At 43.2% G+C, this 20,716-nt stretch overlaps 1 protein-coding gene across 2 annotated transcripts in view; it reads right to left on the bottom strand.

Annotated features, from left to right (window-relative positions):
- Positions 1-11,344: 11,344 nt before the first annotated feature.
- The window catches only part of taf1 (TAF1 RNA polymerase II, TATA box binding protein (TBP)-associated factor), an 89,542-nt gene continuing 80,170 nt past the window's right edge, over positions 11,345-20,716 (bottom strand). For both annotated transcript variants that reach the window (XM_052021779.1, XM_052021780.1), the window contains exons 39-40: positions 15,416-15,593; positions 11,345-13,942 (exon numbers count right to left, since the gene is read on the bottom strand). In XM_052021779.1, the coding sequence (XP_051877739.1) occupies positions 13,717-13,942; positions 15,416-15,593 (404 nt within the window). In that variant the 3' untranslated portion in view covers positions 11,345-13,716. The remainder of the gene's footprint in view (positions 13,943-15,415; positions 15,594-20,716) is intronic.

Raw genomic sequence — 20,716 nt, 5'->3', positions numbered from 1 at the left:
GCTTCCACTCCGGGGCCGCTTCCACTCCGGGGCCGCTTCCACTCCGGGGCCGCTTCCCCCTCCACTCCCTCTCCCTCTCCCTCTCCCGATCGATCAGAGGTTACGCCTCAGGCCGAGAGCCCAGCGACTGCAAGATAATCTTTGCTTTCCCTCCCCCCACACTCCGTCACGAAGGGGCTCGCGAACACGATTCACCCGATTCTTGGCCACCGTTTCTGCTCCTAACTCCACATTGCCGGTAACACCAACCCGCCGCGGCTGGAAATCCACCGTCACCCCGCGTACAAATGGCGGCCGGAATAAGAACGCTTCGTCCGCACTATTTTCACAGCAAAAAGTCCCCAAACTCACGAAACAATAACCCCGCCACTATAATACCAATACTCAAACTTCTATTTCTCGTCTGGTGGGATTCGTGTTCTCCTTTGAGAATCCATGAAACGTCAGTCTTTATCCCGGGGACGTTTTAATTTATTTCAAAACCCGTAACCTTTTCGCGGAAGGGCCGGGTTATTGAAGTGTGAAGGTGCCGTCTCACTCCTCGCTGCTTCACCGCGCTTATAGTGCTGCGCGGCAGCAATGCGACGATGCGGGGGCCGCATGCGCAACAAAGGTGTGGGTTCTGTGGAAAGGTCCAGAACGTTCGCTTCGGTGGGGGCCATGTTGTGATGGAGATGGTTGTTGGATGGTTTATAAACTAAATAACAGGAAATAATCGACGCTTTATAAAGCGTTTTCGTGGTTTTGGGAAAAAATAATTTATGGCTTTTGAAATGAATGATTGCAGTAGGGCGGGCTGTAAATCTTGGATGAAGTTTAGACCTGCAATTGAGAGGAGTACTGAGATTTCAGAAGCAACAATAGATTAACTGGAGCAACACACAAAGTGTTGGAGGAACTCAGCTGGGCGGGCAGCATCTGTGGAGGGAAATGAACAGTCGACACCCTGCATCTGGTGTCGTGTCTCAATAGGTTAATGAATCTGTTTTTTCCATCAAACCCAGTTAAAGGTTCTTTCAAAAAAAAGCAAGTCCTGCTGTAGGGTTTCGACCCGAAACGTCGACAATTTCTTTCCTTCCACATGCTGCTCAACCCACTGAGTTCCTCCAGCACCTTGTTTGTTGCACCGATTAAACCAAATACTTCTTGGTAAGGCGGATGGAAGCAGAATATTTAAACATATTTGTTCTCAGCAGGTCGGGCAGCAACTGTAGAAAGAGAAACAACATTTCAGGTTGAAACCCCTTCAGATCATCTTCTATTTATCAGAACCTCTGGTGAAGGGGCTTCAACATGAAACGTTTAGCTCAATTTCTCTTTCTACAGATGCCTCCTGCTCTGTTGTTTCCAAAATTTAGTGTTATTTTGGATTTCCAGTATCTATTTTCCCCCCATTATATCCAGGAACCTTGTAAATGCAATTATGCACAGTTACGGAGTTTTGGAATTACCCTGCAGGGTAGGTTTTCTTATCTGGAATGAGCCACTGGTGCAGGTAAATACAATTATGTTTCAAAGGCATTTGGACAAACACTTGGATAGGAAAGGTGTAGAGCGATTCAGGTGTAATGCAGGCAAATGGGATGAGAGTAGATAGGCATCATGGTCAGCGTGGGTGAGGTGGGCGGAAAGGACTGGTTTGTGTGCAGCAGCATTCTTTGATTGCTAATTGATACAGAAATCTTGCTGAATTTTTTTTTACAGATTGTTCTGAAACAACATTGATTAAGAATTGTACAACATTAAAAGGCATTAATAGTAAATTAAGAGTAAGGATGCAAACCGTAAATGTAGATTATTTGCTTATATGGAAAGATGATGCTGAAAGGGTTAATTTATATTGTGAAAGACTTCTGACAAGTACAAAGGAGACTGCAGATGCAGGAACCTGGAATACTAGAACACACAAGCTGGAGGAACTCAGTGGGTCAGACAGCATCTGTGTAGGAAAATGGACAGTCAACACTTTGAGTTGAGACCCTTTGTCTGGACTGAGATAGAGGAGAGATTGCCAAATATAAAAAGGTGAAGGTGTGGGGCAAGACCTGGTAGGCGATAGGTAGATCCATGAGAAGGAGGTGATAGGCAGATGGGGGAAGGGGTGAGAATAGCACCAGAAGTTGGGAGGTGACAGGTGGAAGTGACTGAAGGGCTGAAGATAATGAAATCTAATGGGAGAGGAAGGTAGAGGGGGTGGGGAAGGCAGATGGAGTGGGTGGAGGAGGAGGAAGAGACAGTGTAGATCAGGAGGAGAGAGAAAAGGGACAGAGGGGGAGCAGTTTACTGGAAGTTGGTGTTCGTGCCACCGGGTTGTCGACTACCCGGGTGGAATATAAGGTGCTGTTTCTCTAGTTTGTGTTTAGCCTCATCTTGGCAGTAGAGGACACACGTAGGTGTGGGAATGGGGAGGTGAATTAAAATGTCTGGCAACAGGAGATCTCAACTGGACAGCCCTGGCAGAAGGAGTGCAGGTGCTCAGCGGAGTCGTCACCTAGTCTGCATCCGGTCTCACCAATGTAGAAGGCCGCACTAGGAGCACTGGATACAATAAATAGTGCCGGAGCATATACATTCGTACAATGTATGAAAAGAGGTTGCATGTACCTTAAACGTTTATACAGTCATCCAGAAGTTATTCAACAATATGGATTTACAGCTTGACTCTTAATATGTGGTTCACATTGCTTCGTAGGTATTATCAGAAAAAACTGGTACTGAACCACAAATATGAAACTGAGCTCAGACATTTGAGACCAAAATGAAATAACATTTGCTTTAAACATTGCCAGAATGTAGGGTTATTTACATTCCTACTCCGTCTGCCAAATTCTGTTCTTGGTGCTATTTTCAGTTGTTAATATTGTTGATTAAAGATAAAATTACTTGATAATACATCAGATGAATAGAATTCAACACAAAATTAGGAACTTTGCATTGAGCTCTGCTGACAGCTGTGAAAATATAACATACTAATGCAAAGTGGTTTGAATGGAGTATTTTAAACTTGCAAGTAGATTGAGATAAAACATTAACTGGATTTCCATTGTGTTCATTAGTTTCCAATAATGTCCAAGAATCAAAGCAGTCAAACATATTAAATTTAATAATAAACAAGAGCAAGTTGCAGTTAGCAGCCCAACAGTGTATTTTCATTTACCAAATTGTGATAGTAATTTGACTGCATTTAATTTTAAGCTTTAATGGAGAAACATGCAAAATAGCTACAAGGGTTTAAGATTAAGGATGACTTTAACATGATATGAGATTTCCCCAGTAAACTGGGATAATTCATTAATGAGCATACTAACAATAGGTTAGTTAGTAAAAATAAAGTTAACAGTGCAGAATCAGTTTAAACTCCTAAAGGCCAACAGTGTACAATGAACACAGCAAGGGCAATATATAACTCACCTAGTTGTTAGGTACTGTATTATTTGAGGTACAAAGAACAAAAGATGACAAAACAATACTTAGATAAAAACCATTAATAACTTGTAAATGAAAACAAGATAATAGTGGACATGTCAAATTATTTTGATTCAGTATTAATGAAGCAAGGGCTTGTAGCTTACCAAACATGCCAAGGAAGCTAATATTGAAAGGCTTGAGTATGTGCAAAAATAAATGTGATATTAATTGTAAAAAGCATAATAGTACACAAAGAATAATAAGCCTTGATATGAATTTCTAAAGTTACATTCATTCATTAACTGTTCCTTTAAAAATCACATGTTGACATCATTTCAGAAAAATAAAAGGAGGAAAATTTTTTAAAATGAAGGTAACCTGAAACCAGGGAATTGGAGAAATTACCAGTCTCCAAATAACATAAATTAAGTACATTTTTGAATTTGTACAGATCATAATTGTACAAATCTAAAAAAATCTAAATATACGCCCTAAATGAGCGGCACAGTAGCATAGCAGTTAGCGTAACGCTATTACTGCGATAGCAATCAGGGTTCAATTCCCGCCGCTGTCTGTAAGGAGTTTGTATGTTCTCCTTGTGACTGCGTGGGTTTCCTCCAGATGCTCTGGTTTCCTCCCACATTCCAAAGACGTACGGGTTAGTAGGTTAACATGGGTGTAATTGGGCAGCGCAGGCTCGTTGGGCCAGAAGGGCCTGTTACCGTGCTGTATAAATAACGTTTTTCAGTTTATTCATACTTAGTTTATCTTAATTGGATACATGGATATTATTTACACTAACTTCGAAAAGGCAATTAATGTCATCATTAAAGACACGAGTCAAAGTCTGGGCAAATTATTGACCCGAATGTAAGCACTTAAGTACTCAGCACATTGAGCAGCATTTTTACAGAAGAATTTGTCAAATTGTGGCGACTCACCGTCTAGTCGGGCGAACCGGCTCGGCAGTCGGGTCGCGCGGTGTCGGAGCGATGAGGCCCAAGATGGCGGCGGGCCTCGTCTTTCCGAGCGACGGGGAGAACCCGCGCGCGGGAAAGTCCTGATGACGTAGGACTTACGTCATTGCCGGTTTTTTGGGCGGGAGTTTTCTCCCTTAAAGGGCCCGCGCAAGGCGGGAAAATAAACCAGTTCTGTTTGGCAATCCTCCGAGTGAGTCTTGTTTTATTCCGCGGTAGCAACCGCTACATTGGTGACCCCGACGGTCCAAACGGCTTTTGGAGCCGCGAAATGGATGACAGCGCAGCAGCCAACGCAGTGGCCCTCAAGCTGCCCACCTTTTGGACACTTCGGCCCAGCGTCTGGTTTGACCAGGCCGAAGCGCAATTCCACCTTCGGCAGATCACCTCCGACTCCACGAAGTACTACCATGTGGTTAGCTCTCTGGACCAAGAGACAGCTGCCCAGGTTGGAGACTTCATCCAGTCGCCTCCGGAGGAAGATAAGTACCCGGCTTTCAAAGACCTTTTGATCCGGACCTTCGGCCTCTCCCGTCGTGAGCGCGCCGCCCGCCTGCTTCATCTGGATGGCCTGGGGGACAGATCCCCATCCGCCCTAATGAATGAGATGCTGGCATTGGCCGAGGGACACAAGCCATGCCTGATGTTTGAACAGGCCTTCCTCGAACAGCTCCCCGATGACATCCACTTGTTGTTAGCTGACGCCGACTTCAGCAACCCCCATGAGGTGGCCGCCCGGGCAGATGTCCTGTGGAGGGCCAAGCACGAGAGCGGTTCGTCCGTCAGTCAAATCACCAGGCCGCGAGCCCTACGCCTGCCTTGGCCGGCCCCAGCAACCGAGCAGCCACGCCCCAGGAACGCAGACGACGACACGGGTGACCAGCTGTGCTTCTACCATCAGAGGTGGGGTGCGGAGGCCCGTCGATGCCGCCCACCCTGCGAGTTTCAGGGAAACGCCAGGGCCAGCCGCCGCTGATGGCTACGACAGCTGGCCGCCGACAGAGCCTCCTCTTCATTCAGGACAAGAAATCTGGACGGCGTTTCCTCGTTGATACTGGAGCGGAGGTCAGTATTTTGCCCCCGACAGGCCGCGACACTTGTGACAGGCCACCAGGTCCTCTACTCAATGCCGCCAACGGTACAACGATACGGTCTTTCGGCACCCGTACCCTTCAATTACACTTTGGCGGCAGCCGTTTTACCTGGACCTTTACCCTTGCCACCATCGCCCGACCCCACTCCTAGGAGCCGATTTCCTTCGGGCCCACAACCTGTTAGTCGACCTGCGAAGGATGCGGTTAGTCCACTCTAGCACTCTCCAGACCTATCCCCTGGGAGAAATCAGCCCACCAGCCCCGCGCCTGGACTCCATTTCCCTTTCTGGCGACGATTTCGCCAAGCTCCTAGCCGAATTCCCATCGATTTTGGCACCTTCGTTTACAAATTCTAGGCCCACACATGGGGTACGACACCACATCATTACCACAGGGCCACCCCTTCATGCCCGAGCACGGCGATTACCTCCAGACAAGCTCCGCCTGGCAAAGGAAGAGTTCCGTCACATGGAGGAGCTGGGGTCTTGTTCGCAGGTCAGACAGCCCCTGGGCCTCCCCCCTGCACATGGTCCCCAAAGCCACTGGAGGGTGGAGGCCCTGCGGCGACTACCGCAGGCTGAATGACGCTACCACCCCGGACCGCTATCCCATCCCTCACATCCAGGACTTCGCAGCGAACTTACACGGGGCCCGCATCTTTTCCAAAGTGGACCTCGTTAGGGGATACCACCAAATCCCGGTCCATCCGGATGACGTCCCCAAAACTGCAATTATCACCCCATTCGGCCTGTTCGAATTCCTTCGGATGCCGTTCGGCCTTAAGAACGCCGCGCAGACCTTCCAGCGGCTGATGGACGCGGTAGGCCGAGACCTGGACTTGGTGTTCATTTACTTGGACGACATACTGATCGCCAGCCGTAACCGCCAGGAACACCTTTCCCACCTCCGCCAGCTGTATTCCCGCCTCCGCGATTTCGGCCTCACGATTAACCCGTCCAAGTGCCAATTCGGACTTGACTCTATCGATTTCCTCGGCCACAAAATCACCAGCGACGGGACAACACCCCTACCCGCCAAGGTGGATGCTATCCGCCATTTTGCCCGCCCCGACACAGTCAAAGGCCTACAGGAATTCCTTGGGATGGTCAACTTTTACCATCGTTTCATCCCTGCAGCAGCCCGTATCATGCGCCCTCTGTTCTTGCTGCTGGCTGGTAAGGGCAAGGACATCATCTGGACTGACGAGGCTGCGGCTGCTTTCGTTAAGGCCAAAGACGCCCTGGCAGATACCACGATGCTGGTACACCCCAGGACTGACATCCCGACTGCCCTCACGGTAGACGCGTCCAACACCGCGGTGGGTGGGGTACTGGAACAGCTACTCGAAGGCCACTGGCAACCCTTGGCATTTTTCAGCAAACACCTTAGACCGCCCAAACTGAAGTGCAGCGCTTTTGATCGGGAACTTCTAGCGCTGTATCTGGCGGTCCGGCATTTCCGATACTTTCTAGAAGGCAGGCCTTTCACCGCTTTCACTGATCATAAGCCTCTGTCCTTTGCCTTCTCCAAAGTCTCCGATCCCTGGTCAGCTCGTCAGCAGAGACAATTATCCTACATTTCCGAGTTCACAACTGACATCCAACATGTCTCCGGAAAGGATAATGTCGTTGCTGATGCACTTTCCAGACCAACCATCCACAACCTATCCTTGGGTGTCGACTACACGGCCCTGGCTGACGCACAGCAAGCCGACGACGAACTGCCCAGCTACAGAACTGCAGTCTCGGGTCTACAGCTCCGAGATTTCTTGGTTGGTCCAGGTCAGCGGACCCTACTTTGCGACGTTGCGCCTGGTTAGCCCCGCCCTATCGTCCCTGCAGCCTGGCGGAGACGCGTTTTTGACTCGGTACATGGGTTGGCGCACCCGTCCATCAGATCTACTGTCCGACTGGTCGCCAGCAAGTTTGTCTGGCATGGCCTGCGCAAACAGGTCAGTGAGTGGGCCAGGACTTGTCCGCACTGCCAGACGTCAAAAATCCAGCGACACACCAAGGTCCCACCACAGCAGTTCGAGCCTACCCGTAGGAGGTTCGACCACATACACGTCGACCTCGTGGGCCCTCTGCCGGTTTCAAGAGGAGCCCGGTACCTCCTTACTATCGTGGACCGGTTCACGAGGTGGCCTGAGGCAACCCCCCTGACTGACATCACAACTGATTCCTGCGCCCGAGCGCTGCTCACAACTTGGGTCTCACGTTTTGGCGTTCCGGCCCACATCACTTCAGACAGAGGCACCCAATTCACTTCCAGTCTCTGGGCTGCATTAGCGAACCTGCTGGGGACGCAGCTGCACACCACCACGGCCTACCATCCTCAATCAAACGGGTTGGTGGAACGTTTTCACCGCCATCTAAAATCGGCCTTGATGGCCCGCCTGAAGGGTCCTAACTGGATTGACGAGCTGCCTTGGGTCCTGCTCGGCATACGCACTGCCCCCAAAGAAGACCTCCGCACTTCGTCAGCTGAGCTTGTATACGGGGCGCCACTAGTTGTCCCCGGGGATTTCATACCTGCCCTTCGGGACCAAGGGGAACAACCCCCAGCAGTCCTACAAAGACTGCGCGAGAAGCTTGGCGCCTTGGCCCGGATTCCCACCTCACGGCACGGTCAAGCCCCATCCTGCCAGCCCAAGGAACTACGGGACTGTAAGTTTGTTTTCGTTCGCAGGGGCACACCTCGGGCGCCATTGCAACGACCATATGAGGGACCGTTCCGAGTCATACGGAATAACGGATCCACCTTTATTTTGGACATTGGAGGCAGGGAACAGGTTTTCACGGCGGACCGCCTCAAACCGGCCCATTTGGATCTGCAACAGCCTGTCGAGGTTGCCACGCCGCGACGCAGAGGCCGCCCCCCTAAGCGGCAGCTGGCACAGCCCACGGACCTTGGGGACCGTCTCACCGGTTCTGGGGGGGGTTGTGTGGCGACTCACCGTCTAGTCGGGCGAACCGGCTCGGCAGTTGGGTCGCGCGGTGTCGGAGCGACGAGGCCCAAGATGGAGGTGGGCCTCGTCTTTCCGAGCGACGGGGAGAACCCGCGCGCGGGAAAGTCCTGATGACGTAGGACTTACGTCATTGCCAGTTTTTTGGGCGGGAGTTTTCTCCCTTAAAGGGCCCGCGCAAGGCGGGAAAATAAACCAGTTCTGTTTGGCAATCCTCCGAGTGAGTCTTGTTTTATTCTGCGGTAGCAACCACTACAAAATGATCTTTCAATAAGACAAAGCTAAAGAGTAGGGTGGGGTGGGGGAGTGGCAGAGAAAACAAAGCTCTGTGATAGGGTTCAAAAAAAAGTTAGTAATGAAAGAGGATATGGATTGTCACATACCAGTAACAAAAGAAACACACCAAGTCATGTATAAGTGTTAAAAGCTATTTTATTAATAACTACTTATGATAATAAGAAAGCATAAAAGTAAAAATGTTAGAATGTTAGAAGTAAAAATGTTAGATCTTAAACATTAACCCCAAAACCTCTAAGCTCGAAGTGTGTGTGTGGCAAATTCCCAAACTCCAAGTCCAGGAATAATTCTCAAAGTTCAGTTCAGCAAGCCGTAAGGTGAAACGCGAGCAAAGGCTTCTGCAAAACCACCGTTGACTGAAGACAAGACGTAGAGAGAAAATAGAGACATTATGAAATCCAGATGTTCCACGATGGAACCCATATGACACCTCAGTGTCTACTCAGCAGTGACTACTCCACCGCTTTGTTCCGAAGTATCTGCCACCCCGAAAGGCACTCGAGATGTGGCCATCCACACAAATACCTGTTTCCTTCTACAGGTTAACGACAAAGTGGACTCCGCTACTTTATTCCAAAAATCCATACGTGGATTGTAGTGACAGACGCAGTCATTGTTTTCCAACCATCGGTACAGAGACCAGCAGGCTGGTCTCTCTCTCTCTCCTCTGACTGACTTTGGTGAACACAAAAGATCCGGAGCAGATGTAAATATAAAGCGAATAATATCTTAAATTACAAAGAGTGACAAAAAAAAATACCAAGAGATAAAGGCTACAATTGCTGATCACCTGAAATTGTTGAATTCCACATTCCCGGAGGCTATAATGTATCCTGATCAGATGTGTTGTATCTTGAGCTTACATTGAGCTTCTTTAGAATAGTGTAAAAAAAAGTAATGGAAAATTAAAGTGACAGGGATTTGGAAGCTCGGTCACACGTGGACAGAAGAGGGGTGTTCTGTGGATTTTCGTAAGGATCTGTCCTAGATCTCTACCTCTTCCTCAACTTGTCTCTTGGTAACATCAAAAGTGGCTACCTTCCATATATTAAACCTTCCATATAGTAAACTCTCCCCCACTTTCATCTGTTAACCCTTTCATATTTTGTTTTTGAGTTACAGTTTCCTCCAGTTAAGCACTGGGAAGATAAAACTGAAATCCCCATGCATCACAACCGGGTATAGAAGCTCCAACGTACATGATCGCAAGAAGCTGCAGAGGGTTCTAGATTCAGCCAGCTCCATCGCAAGCACAATCCTCCCCACCATCGAGGACATCTTCAAAAGGCAGTGTGTCCAAGAAAGTGGCATCCATCATTAAGGACCCTCACCATCCGGAACCTGCCCTCTTCTCATTATTACCTTCAGGAGCCTGAAGACCCATACTCAACAATTCAGGACCAGCTTCATCCCTTCCGTCATCAGATTTCTGAACAGTCCATGAACACTACCTCCTTGTTCCTCTTTTGCACTATTTATTTTGTAATTTTAGTTTATTTTCAATGTCTTTGCACTGTACTGCTGCTGCAAAACAACAAATTTCACATCATTTAAGACAGTGATAATAAATATGATTCTGAACCTTGCACTGCCTCCCCAAGCCAAGGGCCACAATCCAGGTGAATTATTTGACTGTAAACTGAGTTGCCGTCCCTTCCCCATTGCAAAGACCACTCACTTCCTTCTCTGTCCTGGATGATACATTTACTTAATCTCTCATGCATGGTATGACAAATCCAAAGCTCCGTCATCTGTACAGAAAATCTCTTCAATTATTCCAGAACTCCCTATCCTATTCTGTCCCACTTCATTGTTCTTGCTTTTGCTGAACAGCATAGGATCCTAGGCACCAGCAACCAAATAGTCACTTCTGATTAGTGAGTTTCCGCCAGGTGCTCCAGTTTCCTCCCACATCCCAAAAGTGTATGGGTTAGGAAGTTGTGGGCATGCTATGTTGGCACCAGAAGTGTGGCAACATTTGTGGGCTGCCCCCATAACACTCTACGCAAAAGATGTATTTCACTATGTGTTTTGATGTACACGTGACTAATAAAAATATCTTACCTTAATGTCCCCAACTACAGTCACTCTTTTCTCACTTTTGTACTCATTGGCAATATCCTACATGAATGTCTCATCTACAAATTCTTTTCCAAAACTGGACTGGCAACATTACATTCTACTCCAATGTCAGCTTTATACTTACAAACCTAACTTGATCTGCATCTCCCCATTGCCAGTCACTTCAACTACCCCTCCCACTCCATCAGATATGTCAGTCGTCAGCCTCCTCCACTGCCAGGAGAATTCCAAGCGCAAGCTGGAGGAACAGCATCTCATTTTCCATCTTGGAACCTTGCAGCTTAGAATCTTGGAACATCGAATTCTCCCACTTTAAGTAACCCCAACCCCCTCCACATCCACCATGCCTCCTTTTCTTCCCTTTCCTAGCATCTTTTTTTTCTATCCCCTTTTTTTTCTCCTTACCTTTGACCCATCCCCCAGTGGATCTGCTCTCCCCTCCTCCCCAGCACCTATCACTGTCTCTTACCTGCATCTACCTACCACCACCTTGTGACCACCCCGCCTCCCCTTCCCTCCTTTGTCCACCTCTCACTGCTTTGCTTTTCTCTCCCATATATTGGGCTTCCCCTTTTGCTGTCTTCAGTCCTAAAGGGCCCTAACCCAAAATGTTGACCGCTTGCTTTTCTCCACAGACACTGCCTGGCCTGCTGAGTTCCTCCACCATCATAGTGTTTTCACCTAGATGCCAGCATCTGCAGTCCTTTGTTTCTCTAACTTGGCTTGTCTTTTGTGTTGAATTCCTTAACTTCTAATCTATTCACATTCACATCCACTGTCTTGGCCTCCACCCAATTCCTCTGAATCTGATCTTTTAGCCACACCAAGATTTAATAGGTAACATTCTCCCTCATTACCTTACACCTCAATGTAGCTACTAATTCTAAAGAAAAATAGAGGTGAAAACTGTAAACTAACTCGAAAGAAGCCTAGAGTATAGATGGATTTGCTATCTTAAATGTATAATACTAATGTGCTGACACTGCTGCAAATGCTGGTGCACATCCGGCATTTAATGTCAAAGGTAGAAATTACATGGTGGTACACTTTGTTTAGAAAAGTTAAATACCCAGTTGAATTATTTATTAACTGATCAAAAACCCAAAATCTGTGTCCAGCAATGTCTGAGGAATAATTATGGAACTAAAAAATATCCCCCTCAAATAAAAATAATCTGTATACAGAAAACAGATCTTAGACATTATGTTACTTGCTTCTGAAAAAAAATTCAAGCAAAAAGCAACAAACACTTGCAAATATAATTTTACCCAATATGTTCACAACATACCGGTTCCATTTGAGAGTAAAATTATGTTTCTCCAAGTGCTGACATTTCAATGGAAAATTGTATTTCAAACAGTAGTTTTAGTTGACCATTTACAATATAGAGGATTTTACAAAACTGCAACATGTACATCATAAAATGTAACCAATAGTCAACATTTTTGTTAGATCATAATTGTCAAAACACTAATCATGATATCTTTTTTGCCAAAATTCCCTCACCCAAAGGTACTGACCCTTTTGTACAGTTTCTGGGGTACCAACCATACTGCAAAACATAACCAAGTGGCAGGTCCGCATAAGAATCTGGACACTAAATGCTCACAGAAAATTTCAATGCAGTGCTTATCATGGTCAAGCTAGTTCTTACCCAGGAGCCATACAGAGGTTTCACAGTTGGTTCACTGGCTAGAGATCAAGAAAAAACATTCCTAATTTAAAACACTGAGATGAAGAACAGGAATATCTAGTTCAGAATACTGAATCAGCCAACCAAATAAAAATTATGAAAAATGATGATGTCAACCACTTGGTAAGGTTCAGAATTGCAGAAGGTAACATTTTTATCAAACCACTGAGGTACTATCATGATAAATAGAAATCAAATTAAAAACACATTTGTACAGAAGGATCAACATATTTTCCAAAGACAAATATTCTCAGTTAACCATCCAAGACGAGTACAAATGGATACTGCTCACCAAAATTTTCACTGTGAGGGTATATTTCCAAAAAAAATACTAACAACTTTAAAGTTACTTAAGACCTTAAGTATTTTTACTTCATTACCAACAGTTCTTTGCATTTTGAATCTGGGAGGGACCTCTGGAGTTTCACTCTTAAATATCCCTGGTTTTCCATTTCTTCCTTGGCTATACCTTTGAACTAACATAACATTGGACAGACAAGTATTCAACTTTTCCATAATAGGTTGAAGTCAATCTATCCACATATTCATCAAAGTGCAATATTCTGTTCAGTTTGGAATTGGGCCAGGTTTTCAGTTGTTCATGTCTTTTTAAAATAAGAGTATTGTGATAACAAAAAAAAACAATGACCTAAATTAAAATAAGTATTAAAAAGAGCTGCAATTACATCAAGGACTGTAGATTCAGAAATATAGGATCACTATCTGTTAGATACAAATAATGTTTCCTGCTAGAGAAACAGGATTCATTTTAGTTTTTAAATCTGTTGAGAGCAGCCTTTTAAAGCAGTGATAACGAAGTCTATAATACATATTCACTAATAGCAAATATTCTTTAAAGCGACTTCATGAAGAGAGAATAAAAATTCCTAAACTTTTTACATACAATATTTGTACAGATTCCAGGAACTACTTTATATACAGAGTTCAATGTGTTTTGGTACTAAGTACAACTTGTTAATAGAATTTATATTTCCTCATAACTTTACAGAAGATTCCTATCCATAGTCAAAATTTATTGTAGGAATATAGCAAATAATTGCTCGTATGTTCTCAAATAATCCATTGTGAAGTCTGTGATGTCATTAATGACATGAATCAATGAAATCTGCCTCCATCGCAATGATATCAACACTGGAGTTGATGCACCTGGTCTTGCCAACAGGTGGTAACAAATAATGATCAGCTCTCTATATCCGAGTCCACGTCACTGTCCCCTCCAATGGAATGAAATTCTTCACTATCCTCCTCATCTTCACTCAGTTGAACCTCATTAAGAACACTTGGCCCGTGCCTCTGTTCATCATCCTCCTCCTCCTCCTCTGACAACTCATAATCACATCCACCACTGCTAAAGGTTGTATCACGAGTATTTGACTTCAGTTCAGTTTCTTCATAGCTTTCATAGCTGGAGAAAAAAATAAAGTTGCATTCATTTTTCAGGGAAAACTTATTTGATTAAACCAGGAAGCAACGAGAGTAAAGTTGGACCCAATCAAGGTATATAATGGCTATACTTCTGTCTTTTAAGTTAATTTAGAGGTGCAGTAATTTGATAAATATCATTTTCCAGTCAAAAAGCATTATGATTAACATCTCCAGTGCCTGTATTGTTACTTCTGAAAAATGTAAAAACCCCCCCTTCTATTTCAATATCTACATGTTACTCTGCAGCAATTTTTGTTTTCAAGGCAACTGCCAAAGGCAGAAGGTAAATATTCAACTACCTTTGCAAAAGTTATTATCCTCTGAAACCTATCTGAAATGTTATCCCATCCCTCCTCTCATTTTTTCTGCTACTATCAACTTCTCAATCCTTCCTTTACTACAAAAAGTGCCTTTTGGAACCATACCTTTTGGTACTTTTTGTATCAAAAATGGCAAACCAATCATCTGTTCCAGTTTCAATCACTATAATCAACTCGAGACAATTAAGTCCACTGTTTATTATCCATTTGCTCCGTTCTGATCACAGGTCATCGACTTGAAACATCAACTCTGTTTCTCGCTGCATTGTTGCTTCCTGGTCTGGTGAGTATTTCCAGCATTTTCCTGTTTTTTTAAAATTTCAAATATCCAGTATCTACAGTTTTTGTACTTTGGCCTATGTTTATTCATGCTTACACTGGACAGTTTTCACATTTTGTTTTACCTTATTGCCACTGATAAATCAACAGTTGTTTTTAAAAAAATATAGAAAGGGTTGCTGTCCTGTATTCTACTAATGATCCTGAAAACATTCTTCAGGCATTTTTGTTGCTCAAAAGATTATTTGGAATGTTATTATTTGTCCAGTTGTTCAGATCTCATGCCTAATTATGGTAATATAGTCTCTAAGGGCAAACTGATGAGTCTTTTTTTAAGTAGATGGTATTCATGGACAAATCTGAGTCTCAAATCCCAAAAACAATGATTATCTCAAAATTTCAAAGGAGTCACTTCGGTTCATCATCCTGTTGAATCATAATTATAAATCACAAAGTTTTAGAGTTCTCTCAATCAAAAGAAAATTGAGGTTGCGATGTGTTTAGCAACAGCCAAAAAGGTTATAGAAAAGCTGCAAAGAAAAACTGCATGATCACGGCTGATCTAAGAGATTTGTAAGAATCAACATTTTGTCGGATTACATCTAAGCAAATGTAACTTACTTTGTAAAAGGGACAAAGCAACTTAAAATAGACCATTTATCTTTTTAAACTGTGTTGGGGGCTGGGGGAGGGAGTAAGGGCTTAAGGCAACAGGGAACAAAATTTCTGAACAGTAGAATCAAAGGTACCTGTAGGTTTTCCAAATTTCTGAACAAACTCAAAGAGGATCTTTAATGACTGAAGCAAAATGCAACTTGAAATAGTAATTAACCCACCTGTCCAAATAATTTTACCTTATATTACTGTCTTCCATGATCTGAGAAGTCTCACCACCATCTGCCTCATAAGACATCATACTCTCCTCATTTTCCATTCCCATACGTGTATTCTCTGGTATCAGATGAAGTTTTTTTGATCGCATGGCAGTTGTTTCGACCTCAGAGTCACTGCCACTCTCACTGAGCTGAATGGCTGTATAAAACAAATGAAGGATTTGGATAAACAGACAATGTTATTCATTGCTGAACCAATAAGAATAATCATTAATACTGTAATATCCAAGTCAAGTCCATGGCACCTGGAAACAACTCTGCTGTAACTGACGTGTATGTAACATAAGGATATACGGATCAACTCAATTTATAAAAGGTACAAGGCAATGCAATTTGCCAATCAGATAGGAAGTCAGCAAAATCCTAGTGTGCCTGCCACATTGCTCATAAAATAATTTGGCATGGCACAGGGATAACACTACGCCAAAAGTATTCTGATCAGTGTATTATCTATATTCCTAGAAAAACAAAGGACTGCAGATGCTGGAATCTAGATGAAAAACACGATGATGCTGGGAGGAGCTCGGCAGGCCAGGCAGCATCCGTGGAGAAAAGCGGGCGGTCAATGTTTCAGGTCAGGACCTTTCTTCAGGACTCAGAAAGGTCCTGACCCGAAATGGTGACTGCCTGCTTTTCTCCACGGATGCTGCCAGGCCTACTGAGTTCCTCCAGCATCATGTTTTTTTTTATCTGATTGGACAAGAAAATCATTTACTGAAATCGTGATTTATTTTAATGTTAGGAAGAATCCAAATCTAAATTTTTTTTAAACAAAGCTGAGGACATCCTAAATTAATTCCAATCAATATCCAAGCTTGTTTCTGAAGATTTTCAATACAGAGAGTTGCCAGCTAAATATCAAACACTCAAGGACAAATAAGGTCTCCACTGAGCTCAAATCCATGATAAATAATCACTTTCTTGTATATTATTTACACTAATATCTGAAAATATTTACTTTTCTTGAAAAAATATCCTTGTTGCTCATCAAAATTAAGGATATTAGCTGTTAGGTTTAACTTATTTGCAGTGCATTTAATCGTACTAGACCCACCTTTAATTGTGTATCAGCTTACATTTTCAATTCCAGTCCACCAAATAATAAAATAGGTAAGAATGTGCGTGCCTTGAACCAGATTTTTCAGCATGACACTAGCAACAAGTGTTCAAAATTGACGTGACCACTACAAATAGTACCATTGCTATACATAAGTTGTGAGTTTTATCAGTTTATAAAAATAAAGTCTTTCACTTTAGTGTTTATCAGCTGTCTTGGTGAATTAACTGAACTCAGGCTGGTTAAATGAATTGGTTTCATTGGTCTGGAGCTACAACAAAAAAAAAATCAGGATCCTTTCTCTTTTCATTATCCAGTGACTTCTATTGTAAAGAACTTGACATTATGTGATCGCAGGGTCAATAATAACTGATGTCAATTCAAAATTAGATACCAACAGACATTTATACCATTTAAGTTCTGCTAAGAATGCATGACAACATTAATACTTCAAATTAGAATCATAGAGACATCAAAAAAATCAGGAAACGTCATTAACAATGGTATTTCTTGTAACATTTTCAATAGTCATTGCTTCCCCTTGTGACATTTTGGACATGCAAACTCAATCTATGAAATAACAGTAACCAATGGTACTTTTCACTGTGAGTGGGATGCACCTATGGTGCCTGGGTAAGGTGGGAGTTTTTGTGGAGGATGTGTGTTTTGAGAGGAGGAAGGGTTCCGTGCAGTAGTGACTGACACCACCTTCTGTCACAGACTAAATGCAGGCTAAAGAGACATTGATGGTCTAACAGTCTGTGACCCCTGTAATCCCCATTTCAATGGTGAGGAGAAAAGCTGTCGACTGCAAGGAGATATTGACAGCCTGGTAAGTTGGGCAGAAAAATAGCAAATGGAGTTGGATCCAGCAAAGTGTGAGGAAATACATTTGGAGGGTAGAAAGATGGGAAGGCCCAATAAGTGAAAATATATTGAGTAATGCAGAGGAACTTGGGGTGTAACGCCACACGAATATAGAAGTCAATAAAAGGTAGTTAAAATGCTTTTCTTTATTTCCCAAGGCATAGACTGCATGAACAGAGAGGCTGTGTTGGAGTTGTACCTGACACTATTTAGACCACAGCTTGAGCATTGCATCGAGCTCTGATCACTATATTAAAGGAAAGGTGTGACTGCACTGCAGAGGAGATTGTCAGGACTGGAAACTTGGGTGAAATTTGGATTGGCTGAGTTTGTTTTCTTTGGAACAGAAGTAGCCAAGGAGACTTGAGGGTTTTATAAAATTGGATATCCTTTAGCAGAGAGGATGAAATTCTGAGGCATAGATTTAATGTGATTGATGGAATTAGAGGGGAGATGAGAAGTAGTAATCATTCATAGAGTGATTGGGTCTGAAAACTCACTCATGATGGGAGAGGCAAAAATCTTCACCATATTTAAGAAATACTTGGATGTGAACTTGAAGAACTACACTCTGCAGGGCAATAGCAATGTGAAGCATGTAGGAGTAGAAGAATTCTGAAAATGATTTCAAAGGAACTTTGTTGATCAGTGTAGCAAGTCCAAGAAGAGTGTGGGTGTGGAGCTGATGCAGTGGGTGAATCGGGCAAATGGAGCATGGGAAGGCAGTGATCCTAACTTGGTTACGTTTAACATAATTATGGAAAAGGACAAAGACTGGAAGTAAAAGTTCAATATTGGGCAAAAACCAAAGTATGATTTGGTAAAAGTAGACAGGAAATGCCCACTTGAAGGTAAATCAGTGTTGAGTCAGAGAGACATACGAGTAGAAGATGGTAAGTGTTCAGATCAAATTTATTCCCAAAAAGAGAAAAAGGCGTTTCAGCCTCTTCAGGCTCGTAGTATTTGTCTGAAAATGTATACAAGTGGCAGGGGTAAAATTAGAAAGGAAAGCACCAAGCCATGGAGAATATGAATAAAATCAAGGGAAGCACAAAGTAAAAGTAGCAAGTTCCTTACAGGAAACCAAAACACTGGGGGGTGGAGGATGGGGAGATGGTATATGGATTTGTTAACATGGGTAAGGCTTAAGAACTGAATATGTAGCTGAAAGATTGTTGTGGAGAAATGGATTGGAATTCCTGGGGCATTAGCAGCAGTACTGGGAAGTGATCCTAGCGAGGTAAGCAAGAGCTGTGGATGAGACTTGCATTTAATAGTTGCAGAAGAGAGGTTGGGACAGAGGGAGGGAGGTGGATTCTGGTGAGAGAAAGTTAAGTAAGTTAAAGAGAAAGGACAAAGCAGCGGTGGAGCAATGGTGCAGCTAGTAGAGATTGAATCCAGTTTCAATCCTGACCTCCAGTATTGTCCATGTGGAATTTGCACATTTTTCCTGGGTACTCAGGTTTCCTCTCACATCTAAAGACTTGTGGGTCCATAGGTTAATTGACAACTGTAAACTGTCCCTTGTGTGTAGGCAAGGGGTAGATTCTAGGGGGTAGTTGGTGACAATGTGGGGAGAATAAAATGTAATTAGTGTAGGATTAGCATCAATAGCTACTTGATGGTTGTCACAGACTCATTGGTTGAAGAGCCCATTTCGGTGCTGTATGAATGTATCACTCTACATGAAGTCATAGTGTAGGATAGCAAAATGGGTACTGACAACAATAGTTTGTTCAAGGGGGGACTGTGCATACAGACATGAATGTACTTGGAAATGGAGGCAGAGCAGGTAAAATTGCAAAAAGGCAAAAGTGACATCTCTTAAAGTGTATGCAACAATGAAGATGAATTAATGGCACAAATAGAAATGGATGGGCACCATCTTGTCGCCATTATAATGACATAGTTGAAAAGTGACTGCGCTCAGAAATTAGGTATTCAAAAATGGTTAACTTGTAGAGAGAGGCAAAATAGATGAGGTAACCCTGATATTAAAGAATGGGATAAAGGCAGTTGAGACAAATGCCTTGGTTTATAAAATTAAGCAGCAGAATTCCGAAGACAAGCTGGTTAGTAGGTTAATGGACTACTGTAAATTACCTCAAGTGTAGGTGGGTGGGGAGTTGAGAGATGTGAGGGAAAACAGATTACAGGGAATTAAGTGGTGGGGAGAAGATGGAATGGGGTTGAAGGGATTTTTCTGTGAGTCAGCATAGACCATAGGCTGAAGGACCTCCTTTTATGATGTTATGAAATATAAGAAATTACCTCTATTCTAAAACATCACACATTTACAATTTGAACTCCCAAGAAAGGCAAAAAATCACTTGTGGAATGGTAACCATACTGTAGGACAGAGTATAAAGGAAGATGTAAAGGAGCTTGTCAATAAGGTACAGCAATAAAAATGAGGAATATTAATCTACACAAAGACTAAAAAGAAATTAGATGGACAAGGTAAGTGAGGAGCTTATAGAATCTTTACAGAGTATGGAACAGTTTCTTGGAATAGCATGTTCTAGAACCAACCAGGGAACAGGTTATACTGGATAATTAATGACCTCATTGCAAAAGCATCTCTATGCAGCAGTGATCATATGATTGAATTTTACATTCAGTTTGAGGGAGAGAAGAATGGGTTTCAGACTAGTATTTTAAACTTAATAAGGGTAATCAAGGGCATGAAAGCTCAAGTGATCTGGCAAATTAGGTTTGGGGATCAGTCAGTTGAGATACATTAGCAGACAATTCAGGGGATCTTTCAGAATACACAGAATAAATACATTCTGAAGAGAAAAAATAAATCCAAGGGCAGAAGCCACTAACCGTGATCAACTCAAACTGTTAAATGTTATTTAAAAAAATTATTGCACAAAGATGTGCAGCAGGTTAGAAGATGGGACAGAATATTAAAAACAGCAATAGATGACTTCAAGTTTAATAAGGGAAGAAAAACTATAGGATGAGATAAAGCTGGCAAGATGTAAAGAAACCAGCAAGAATTTCTATACAGATAATTAAAAAAGCAGAATTAACAAATGAGTGCTAATCTTCCAGAAAATCAATCCAGAGAATTAATAATGGAAACCAAGGAGATGACAGATGAACTAAACAAGTATTTTGCATCAACCTTCACTAGAGAGACTAAGAAACATCCCAGGAATAGCTGTAAATCGAGAACTGAAAGGGCCATGGGAAAAGAACTCAGGGAAATTTACAATCACCAGGGAAGTGGTACAAAGTAAATTGTTGGAGCTGTTGGTTGCCAAGTCTTGAGTGAGATAATTGACCTCCTTCTAATTCATATATGATATCCATTGAAAGTGACTTGGTTG

The sequence above is a fragment of the Pristis pectinata genome, chromosome 8 (assembly GCF_009764475.1).
Source record: "Pristis pectinata isolate sPriPec2 chromosome 8, sPriPec2.1.pri, whole genome shotgun sequence".
Taxonomy (NCBI): domain Eukaryota; kingdom Metazoa; phylum Chordata; class Chondrichthyes; order Rhinopristiformes; family Pristidae; genus Pristis; species Pristis pectinata.
Note: the sequence above shows the minus strand (reverse complement) of the source record. Positions and strands in the feature narration are given on the sequence as shown.